At 59.4% G+C, this 10353-nt stretch overlaps 2 protein-coding genes across 3 annotated transcripts in view; one reads left to right on the forward strand and one right to left on the reverse strand.

Annotated features, from left to right (window-relative positions):
* Nucleotides 1-3045, forward strand: part of LOC106699165 (bone morphogenetic protein 1-like) — a 7637-nt gene extending 4592 nt beyond the window's left edge. The window contains exons 5-6 of the mRNA XM_023764331.1: nt 373-623; nt 2379-3045. Coding sequence (XP_023620099.1) covers nt 373-623; nt 2379-2513 — 386 coding nt within the window. The 3' untranslated portion in view covers nt 2514-3045. The remainder of the gene's footprint in view (nt 1-372; nt 624-2378) is intronic.
* Nucleotides 3046-7824: 4779 nt separating this feature from the next.
* Nucleotides 7825-10353, reverse strand: part of PHYHIP (phytanoyl-CoA 2-hydroxylase interacting protein) — a 12337-nt gene continuing 9808 nt past the window's right edge. For both annotated transcript variants that reach the window (XM_023764312.1, XM_006100725.3), the window contains one exon: nt 7825-9900. In XM_023764312.1, coding sequence (XP_023620080.1) covers nt 9366-9900 — 535 coding nt within the window. In that variant the 3' untranslated portion in view covers nt 7825-9365. The remainder of the gene's footprint in view (nt 9901-10353) is intronic.

The raw sequence follows: 10353 nt of genomic DNA on the forward strand, positions 1-10353 counted from the left end.
ACTGTGTTTTTTAAAAATGTGAGCAACATTAAAAATCAAGAAGTTTTCACATAAAATCTAGATGATCCTATCTCTCTAAGAATAGAATCTGGCAGCGCAGGGCCCACATTCTTCCATGACATCCATCAACTGGAGGACTTAGCCGTGTCCCCTCTCAACAAGCATGCCCTCCACCACGCCTCTGCTCCGAGCCGCCCCACCCTGTGCACCCCCGGCCTCCATGCTCTGGGCCAAGTCCTGAGCCAGGTCCAAACCCAGCCCTCACTAGCCAATGGGCCTCGCAGGGCCTGCAGCCGGCCTGGAAGCCTGCGCTGTGAGGTGCGGGCCGCCAAGGCTGAGCGCAGCGAGTGATGGCCCATCTTGTCCCCACAGAGTGCGGAGGCCAGGTGCGAGCCGAGGTGAAGTCCAAGGACCTTTACTCCCACGCCCAGTTTGGTGACAACAACTACCCCGGGGGGGTGGACTGCGAGTGGGTCATCGTGGCAGAGGAAGGCTACGGTGTGGAGCTCGTGTTCCAGACCTTCGAGGTAGAAGAGGAGACGGACTGTGGCTACGACTACATGGAGCTCTTTGATGGCTACGACAGCACAGCCCCCAGGCTGGGGCGCTACTGTGGCTCCGGGGTGAGGTCCCACTCTCGCCCCAATCCAGAGGCCCCGTGCCAGCCCGTGCCTCTGCAGGCATGGGGTGCCGGTATGGTGGGTGGCAGCATTTACTGGCCCCTGGCCAGGGCCCAGAGACCTGCTGGGTGGCTGATCACAGAGGCCTGCCCTGCCCTGCGCTGGGCCATCCCCACCCGGGACAACTGGTCCTTTTAGGGCAAAACAGGTTCCTGCAGCCTCTGGGATGGGCCTTGCCCTGACTCAAGCCTCCCCAGCACCAGTTAGGTTGGGCCTCCAGCGTAGCTTGCATCTGGGGAGGAGGATGCCCCAACCCCATCCCTTGCTCCAGCCCAAGGCAGCTCACCAGGACTCAGAGGTGGGGGCCAGAGCCAGGGACCAGCGCCTAAGCGAGCTGTGCTGACCAGCCGTTCTGGCTGAGCCACAAAAACACCCTCCTCTCTTGCATGGCCAGCTTCCCTTCTTGGTGAGAGGCCAGTGGTTCCCGAGCTGTTGGTGCTGCTGTCCGACCAGGCCCTGAGCACCACTTCTTGGCCTTTTAGAGGCAGTGGCAAGAGTGTGCTCGATAGCGTTTTAACTGAGGCCACAGGAAAACCACAAAGGTGGATCTATTTTCCTCCCAGTCAGAGCTTGTGGCTCCTTCTCTCTTTTTTTTAATCTTGTCCTCCTTCAGAGAATGCTGTCTTTCTCTGCCCATGGCCCCCCCACACACACACACAGACACACACGTTTGCACATGCATTCACCTCATGCGCATACCCAGACTGTCCTCCCATCACCTCCTGGTCCCCGCCTCTCTCAGGGCCGTGCTCCAGGCCACCTGGGCGCCCCAGGAAGGGTGAACTTCCCAGAGCTGGACCCAACATTGTGGCGAGTCTCCTTTCGAGCAGAGCTTCAGGCTGTTGAATGGCAAGGGCTGGGCAGGGTGAGGGGTGGGGAGGTGGAGCGGGAAGCGGGGAACACAGTCCCCTTGCCTGCCCTGCTAGAGGCTCGGGAGTCCCTCGGGTGCCCTAGGTGGCTTCTTCCAGAGACTTCCACAGGCAGAAGCTAGCAAGTGGGGACCTGGGGAAGGAGCCCAATCCCATCAGGGCTTCCTGGCATGGTCTACAAATGATCCTTCCTACGCCTTCAGGGCAGGGCATCTGTGCTGATGCTTTACGGGTGGCTCTCACTCTGGGGGTCTGTACAGAGGTGAGGAGGGGCTGGCAGGAGCCTAGGAAGGGGCATCACCTGGCGCTGACGATGATCAGAAGTGGGGGAGGGGAGGCGAGGGTTGGCCGAGCCCGGTCCGGGGAACCCAGCTGTCCTGTCTTCTCCAGGAGACGGCTGGGCAGTGAGAAGGCAGCCACTCAGAGAATCTGCTTCCTTTGCAGAACCCTCCACAGCCACCTGCTCATGTGCCCCCTCCCCCAGACCTTCTAGGCTTAGAGAGCAGATAGCCTTTGGTCCTGTTTGTACTTGCGGGAAGCAAGGTCCAGAAAGGTAGTACGTTGCCAAAACTTCACAACGAACTAGTTAGTAACAGAGCCGGGTTGAGAATGGACGTTTTACTCTGGACTTAAGACAAGCTCCTCTGCCCCCTGCTTTCTCCCCTCCCCCAGGCACCCCTTAAACGGCCACTAGAAGCGTCTCCTGCTTCAAGGGGTCGGGGGACCTGGTGGAAGTCGGAGCCTGCCTTCCATAGAGCAGGGGGCCTTAGGGAGGGAAAACCGCAGCCCTGGCCCGTCCTCAGCCTCACACATCCCCTTCCTCCGTCAGCCCCCTGAGGAGGTGTACTCGGCGGGAGACTCTGTCCTGGTGAGGTTCCACTCCGATGACACCATCACCAAAAAAGGCTTCCACCTGCGCTACACCAGCACCAAGTTCCAGGACACACTGCACAGCAGGAAGTGACCGCCGCCCCCGGTCACCTGGACCGGACAGTGGGAGCACCCGTCCCCACCCCCCGATGGTCTGGATGAGGCCGTCCTCAGGAGGCAGGGACTTGGACTCCTTCATGAGCCACTTCCCAGGTCCCTCCCCCGCTGGCCCTACCTGAGCAAGGGCCCAGGGCCGGGGGGCCAGCGCTTTCACTGAGACACTTGAAGTGGCCATTCCTCTGTGGGGGCCGGCCGGTGGGGGGAGGGTCTGTCAGCGGGACCCTCCTGCCTGTCCTGCCCACCTCTGCGTGCTGGATTGTGTATAGCTGGTGCATATCTTCATTGTAATATCCATGTCCCGGCCCTTCCCCGGCCTCACTTGGTTTTATTTTGAGCCTCCACTTCCCACTGTTTCCTGGGGCATGCGTTTCCGTACGCATCCCACAGGAGCACAGCGGGGAGAGGAAGGGGAAGGGTGGGGAAGGAGACAGGCCTTCTCTCAGGCCCAGTGGCTGGTCGGCCACACCAGGGCATCCCAGCCAATAAACCGAAAGTGTTACAGCCAGTATCCTGTGCCAAATGCTGCCTGGGACACGGTGGGAGGGGGTGGGGGTGTCTCATTCCAGATGTGCAGGCTTGCTGGAGTGGCCCACAGCCAGGACATCTGGCCTCCCTGGCTGCCCTTCCTCCCTTCTATTTAGGACCCCTGCGGGTGTGATTTCACACTTGGGCACACAAACACCGCCACCTCGCACACTTCAGCCTGCAGGCGGGCGCACCAAATGCACACACTGCACAGCCCTCCCACACAACGGGAGGGGTGGAACATTCTGTAAAAGGCTCTTTCGTGGAGAGGGAGGAGGTATGGAATAGGGGAGAAGCGTGTGTTTGTCCATCCGGTGTCCATCTGGGTTTTCTGTCTCTGTGTCTAAGAAAGGGGTGTGTGGGCTGCGAGGGTGTCCAACCAGGGAACCTCACCAGGAGCCAGAAAACTGGCATCAGCCAGAGCAGACCCGTTAACTAGAGCCTGCCACCCTGAAGGTCAGGCGTGGGTCCTCTTGTCATGGAGACAAGAGCCAGACGCTGAGCAAACATTCCAGCTCTGGCCCCCTCTCCCACAGCGACTCAAGGTTGTGTCTTGTCTGGCCTCCTCCTTCCTGCCATTGCCTCCCTCCCGGCCAGCCCAGAGGCGCAGACCTGTCTCCCTGAGGCCAGAGGGAGAGAAACCATATCCCTGCTCCTTCCCTTCAAAGGAGTCTTTCTCTGCCTTTTCTCTACATGGATCTCAGGGGGAAAGAACCGAGGAAGAACCCAGCTTCTTACACTGAGGCTGCCACCCTCAGCTTCCGGGGAGATCAACAGCCTGCTCCAGGCCCCAGGGCGCCCTGAGGCCTTCAGTGGGGCTGTAGTTCTTTTACTGGCTCCAAGCTCCTCCCTATAGCAAGGGCAGGTGTTGTGCCAGATAGAGGGACTATGTGTGGGGACCCATGCCCAGGAAGCAGTAGGGCATGGTGCACCCCACACTGGCCCTTTAAGCAGCAGTGGGAACCAGACCCATTGCTAGCATCTGATTGCATATAGTTCCCCCTCCCACAGTCAGGGTGCAGCCCTGTCCTCCAGCCCTGACCGCAGGTGGACAGGGCTGAGCAGAATGGAAAGCCCCCCAAACTGTTGAAGCTGCCTGGGCATCTCACCCAGACACTTTGCCAGCCAACTTGGCATCAGCTCCTCCACGGCCAAATTTGTAGTCAGTGGTCACAGCTCCCTTCACCAGCCCTGCGGGTTCCTCTGAAGCTCGGAGGACGCACTCCCAGGTCACAAGCCACAGGTACAGAGGGAACCGAGATCATAACTCCGTCTAGACTGTGGGGCTCCAGCCCACAGAGTCCCTGGTTCTCCACCTCAAACAGGGCCTCTGAATAAACACCACAGCTGGGGCAGCTCAGGATCGCCCTCTGCAGCCACCCTGGGCACCAGTCCCGAGACCATCACCACCATAGATTCGGACCCTATAATGACTCAGGGGCTCCGGCTGGCAGGTTCTCCAGTCTTCCCTGGGCCCATCTTCAGAGGCTGCCACCAGGCAGTGGAGGCTGCCTAGGAGCTGCCTGCAGGCCACTGATACTCCACAACTTAATGTGTTCTCAGGGCCCAGCTCACCCTCCCCTTCTGGCTGCTTCGGGTTCTAAACTAGACCAGCTTCAGTGCAGCCGCCCATCCACTCAGGTGGTCCCACGTGGGAGGAAGGCACCCTCGCTCTTCCAACTGTCTCCAAGCCCCCGAGGACCCTGGGTTTCCCTGGATCCTGAGTGCACGACCAGTGAGAGAGCGAGGATGGACCTGCCCGGACTGTGCTCCCAACCCTGGTACCCAGGTTGAGATGACCGCATAGCCTGGAGCTTCCGACTCCTCCCGCTGGGAGCACCTCTCTGGCCCGAGAGGACAGGATGACAGCACGAGCCGGCAGTCAGCAGACCTGGCTCTGCCAGGCTTCGCTCTGTGACGTTGGCCAGCTGCCCCTCTCTGGGCCTCTGCTCCCCCAGCCTGTTGCCTTTGCCCAGCAACCTTTCCTGCCACAGGCAAGGAGAAAACCCAGGGCCCAGGCTCCCGGCAGCCAGAGGGCTGGGCCAGGCTCCTGAGGCCACGGGGATCCTCAGCAGCAGTGGGGGCTTGCAGGGCTAACTGTTGGCCCTGCACTGCCCCTCGCTCCTTTTTCTCTCTGATGCCGCCCCCACCCCCACCCCCCTCCCCCCAGCAAATTTGAATGCAAACACAAGCTCTACCATTTGGTGGCTTTGTGTCCCTGGGTGAGTCACTTCACCGCTCTGAACCTCGGGTTCTTTATCTAGACACAAAGGATGATGACACCTCACAGGGTTTCAAGGAGGGAATGAGATAACCTTTGAAGACAGCCTGTAGATGGGCCTTCTTTTCCTTTCCTCTGCGGGACAATTTTCCGGTTCCTGGACCACTCCTTTCCTATGATAAAAGGAGACTTCTGGCACACAAGTTTCTAGGTGGGCATCAGGAGCGTAGCACAGAACTACTGTCAGAAAAGACCATGCTTAACCCACAGCAAGGCGGGGCTCACAGAGCAGGGGACATATTTCTGGCTAGCCTTCCTGGGCACCTCCCAAGTCCCACCCTGTGCTTGACTGTCCCTACACACAGGGCTGACTCTAGAGTCCTGGAAAAGATTTGCTGCTCCATTTTGCAAAAATAGTAGTGCCCGACGGGGAGAGGGGCAGAGGGCAGCCAGATGTTTTCCCCAGAGAGCCACGGGGCCCCTCACCCAGCCTCCTGTTGACCAGCCCCCTTCTCCTGCTCCAGCCCCCTCCCAGCCCCACATCCTCCCTGCCCCCATCCCAGGAACATCTGGTTCCAATCTCCTCCAGATGCTGTGGCCAAGCTGTTTTATGGCCAATCACCTCAGCTCAGCTTCCTGAAGGCCTCCCTCTACTTTGGGGAATGGTCCCTTCTTGTCCCTCTCCCTGGGACCCCAGCCACCTCTTTTCCCAACATGGATAAGAGACACATACTGAAGCCAGATACAACTGTGAGGGTTCTCCGAGCAGGCACATCCCTTCCCGCTATGTGTGTGGGGGGCTGTACTCCATCCAGGATTCACAGAAAGATGCTGGCCCGGGAGGAAAGGAATGGGCAGGGAAGGAGATGCCTGGGAGTGTGTGTGTGTGCGTGCGTGTGTGCGTGTGTGCGTGTGTGTGTGTGTGTGTGTGTGTGTGTGTTGGGAGCGCTAGTGCATGTGGTTATGTGTATATGTTGGCTGTGTCAGAGGTGCCCCTTGGTGGCCACCACCTCATTTTCCCTCCCTTCCTGCCCTGGAGCAGGGCTAGCTCAGGGCCCCTGCTGTGTAGAGAGGCAACTGCAGCCCAAGGCTGTCCCTCGCCTTTCGGCTCTCTATGGCCGGCAAGGCTGTCTTCTAAATCAATCCAGCTCAAGGAGGGTGTGTGAGTGTGTGTGTGTGTGTGTTTGTGTGTGCTCCCGTGCAGGCCTCTGTGCAGACTCCTCCAGATGCCCTGGCCCAGCGTGGTCTGACGGCACCTCTAGCAGCGCAGGGCAGGCGTGGCGGAGAGCAGCTATCTGGAGAGAGGGAGGAGGAGCGGCTGTCTGGAGGAAGCCTGCCCATGCGCTCCCCAGCCCCGCCCACCCTGCCTCAGGTGGCCGCCTGCTCTCCCACTAAAAGGACGCTGGAAGCCAACCTCTCCTCCTAAGAAACCCAGGAGGAGTCACAAAAGGAAGACTGAAGCCTGAGCCTCGCCTCTGGAGGACGCTGAAAACCCCTAGGCTCCCGGCAGGAGGTCGGGGCTCCTGCTCAGAGGTGAAAGGCTAGACCCTGGTGCTCACTCCTGTCCTGGGAATTCCAGACTCCAGCTGCTTGCTGCCCAAGCCCTTTAAATAAGCCTCCTGGGCATTTTCGACTCCACAGCCCCCCCTGGTGTTTTCAGGAATTAGGACGGCCTTGGTCGGCCAGAGGAGATCCTTGCCAGGGCCACTGTGTCTGAGCCCGCCCTGCTTGTGTCTTACCGTCTCAGGTGACCCTGGCACACAATAGGGGACACAGGGCAGGGACATGAGAAGATGCCAGCTTCTGATTCGATCCTGGCCACTGTCATCGACTGACTGTAAGACATGGGCAAGCCTTTTAACTTCCTCGTGCCTCAGTTTCTTCATCTGTTAAATGTGAATACGGCACAGAGCCACTGTGAAGACTAAACAAGCTGATGTATGAAAGCACCTGGCGAGATGCCTGACACATAGTAGGCCCTCAGGAAGTGGTCTTTGCCCTCCTTCCTAGCCTTAGGCGGTTCGGTGACACATGCTCATTGGCCCTGAGCCCGGCAGTGTCAGGGGGGTGACTCTAATTTTTCTGGAGCTTTTCCACTCCAGCAGAGGATCATTTTAATAAGCCCATAATAATAGACACAGAGGTGACTCAGATCTGCCAAAGAGGAGCCCTGCTGGGGAGGGGACAGGGCTCGGGGTGGGGGGATGGAATTCAGTGGCATTTGGGTCTGATGCTGCAGTGGGAAGGGCTCCAAATGGGGGACCTGGGCACCTTGGTTAGGCCTCCAGATTGGTACAGATTCTCTCCTAAGAGGCCTCAGTTTCCCCTTCTGCAACATGCAGGGCAACTCCACATGACCTCCAAAGTCCCTTCCGAGCAGGAGATGTGGCTCTGCTTCCGGAGCCCCGCATCCCGCAGCAAGATTTGGAGCACTCTTGGAGACAATTCCCAGCGGCCTGTCCTTGGGGGCAGGCCCATGTGAGCTCCTCCGTGACGTATGATTTGCCTACCCGCACTCCCAGAGTCCAAGGAGAGGTGGGGCTCTCAGGCCATGGTGGCTTGTTTATTGGTACACATCGCAAGCACAGCACAGGCAGGCGTGCCCCAGGTCAGGGCAGACACGGGGCAAAGGGAGGGCAGCGGGCCACCGCACAGCGATGCTGCCAGCAGAGGGGGAGAGGGCCTGAGGGCCATGTCCTCTCCTACTCCATGCATCTCCCAGGCCCCCAGACCTGATCCATGCCACAGAGACAGCTGACCACACCACTCCCTGTGGCTACAGAAGAGGCGACCAGCTGTCCCACCTGCCCCTCACTGAGACATGGCCTTATTGGCCTGCGGCCCCTTCTGTCCTTCATCACAGAAATCGGGTTGTCATTATGGAGGCTGTTCTCCTCCATCTGACATCACCCCCATCATCCCCAAACAGCTAGCTGCCTCCATCAATACCTCCCCTCCTCACTCACCTGGTCTGCTTGTCTCAGGGGGTCTACCCTCACCACTGTGGTGACCCGTACAAAAGTAGGAAAACAGGTAAAAATGCTGTTAGGTCCAGGAAAGTCTTCAACAGGAGCTCCCCAGGGAAGGGACTCTCCAACAATAGGCTAAAGGGGGAGTGCAGACAGTGCCAGTGGGCGGGGGCGACAGGCAGGTGGCAGGGAAACCACAGTCCAGGTCACACACAGAGAGCTAGCAGGTTCACAGCCAGGCGGGTGCCGGGCTCTGTGGGCAAGCCCTCGGGTCTACTTCCACACCAGGCCCCTCAGGACAAGAGGCGACCCACTCCCAGCTCAGAAAGGGAAGGGGTCCCTCTGGGTCTCAGGGGTCTCTTTCCCCCTCCTCGACCCCAGTAGCTGCCATTCCAGACCCCAGTGCTCGGGGCAAGGGAGAAGATCCTCTAGATCTATGCTATCTCCAGAACAAAGGACAAATTCCAACAGCCTGGATGCCCCAAAGCCAAGAGAAAAAAGAGGGCCCCTTTCTAGAGCAGGTGCGGGGGACAGCTCTCCCCATGCAGGTGCCGAGGGGCAGGAAGACATGGGTGTGCAGGCGACTATTTATAGAGGGAAGGCCAGGTCTGGAGTAGGAAGTCCCCAGGCCCAGCTGAGCAGGGAGGGGCACCCTCTGGTGGTCCTGAGTGGGGTGGGTGGGGCTAAGGAAGGGCACCCCACAGGTCTGTGTCCCCTCGGGAGGCAGGCAAGCTACATGTGGGCTTTGGCCTAGAGAGGCTTTCCCGAAAGAGCCCAGAGGCCGCAAGTCTCCGTGAGATGGAGGCCTGGAATGAAGCGAGAAATAGCAGGACGGGGACATCAGAGGGAAGAGGAAGTCTCCAGGAACCCACCCCCTGCCCCCACCAACCTACTGAAGCCAAGAGCCTGTTCAAGTCTACCAGGCATGGGTGGGCCACGCCTACCAGGGGGACCACCCTCTGTTACCTCTAATGCCAAGAGGAGGGGGAGGGGAGCTGACAGTGTGGAGAGGGTAGGGGGGCAGGAGAGAGAAAGCCAGCTCCCTGAACTTACGTCACCCACCACCACCCGCCTGTCACTTCTCCCTAGCCCCCCAGCTCTCCTGGAGTCCCTAGCGGCCCACACTGATGTTGCAGGTCTTGCAGCTGGGGTCTTTCTTGGCGTCAGCAGTGGACAAGCTCATGAGCTGGTGGCCGCTGATCTCCCCCAGGGTGCCCAGGGACAGGTCGACGGGCTCAGTGTAGATGATCTCCAGGATGAGGTCCTGGGCGTGGCGGAAGACCAGCTCCCCATCCTCCACGCTGCAGGTCAGGAACTTGTTGCAGGCAATGTCCAGAAGGGGCAGGCGGTCTCGGCAGAAGCGGTCCCCCAGGGAGCCCTTGGGGGCCAGCACCAGGATGGCGTAGTGGTAGGCTGTGTACATACAGTAGAAGTCCGCAAAGTAGAGGTTGGTGCTGGGGTTGAAAAGGCGCTGGGCAGGGATCTGGAAGCGCCAGCGGCCGTAGGGGGAGTCCTGTGGGGGCTGGCCTGTGTTGAACTCCGTGTTGCAGCTGAAGAAGACGCCGTGGAGCATGCCGCTGGTTGGGGAGCCGTGGCTGCCGCTGTTGTCCTTCAGGTAGGTCTGCAGCATGTTCCCGCAGTGGGTCCTACCCATTCCAGGGACAATGCCAAAGGGAAGAGAAAATGCCACTGGTTAGCTGGGCTGAGGCTTGGCTGCTGTGTGTGGTGAGAAGGGAGCCAGCCCAGTTCCCAGCTCTCCCACCAGCCACCGCCTCCACCCATCACAAATAGAACGTTCCCGAATGCGAGAGCGGGGAGGAGATGGGCCGATCCAGCCCACTCTTTCACAGAGGAGAGGCCTGGACCTGCTGTTCCCCGCATAAAGCCCTTTGCTGGAGCTTGAGGGAAAAGCAAGGCCATCACAATCTGGTCTTTCTGGCTCCACCTCTTACCACCCCTACCCACAGGTGACAACCTCCAGCCACAGGGGAACGCCACCCCAGCTCTTTCCTGCCTCTGCATTTGCAGTGCTCTGCCCTCTGCCTGGACTTCCCTTCCCACTTTCTCACCTGGCTGCAAACACTTATTCATCCTTCAAG

The sequence above is a fragment of the Myotis lucifugus genome, unplaced genomic scaffold (genome assembly GCF_000147115.1).
Source record: "Myotis lucifugus unplaced genomic scaffold, Myoluc2.0 scaffold_328, whole genome shotgun sequence".
In the NCBI taxonomy this organism is placed as follows: Eukaryota; Metazoa; Chordata; class Mammalia; order Chiroptera; family Vespertilionidae; genus Myotis; species Myotis lucifugus.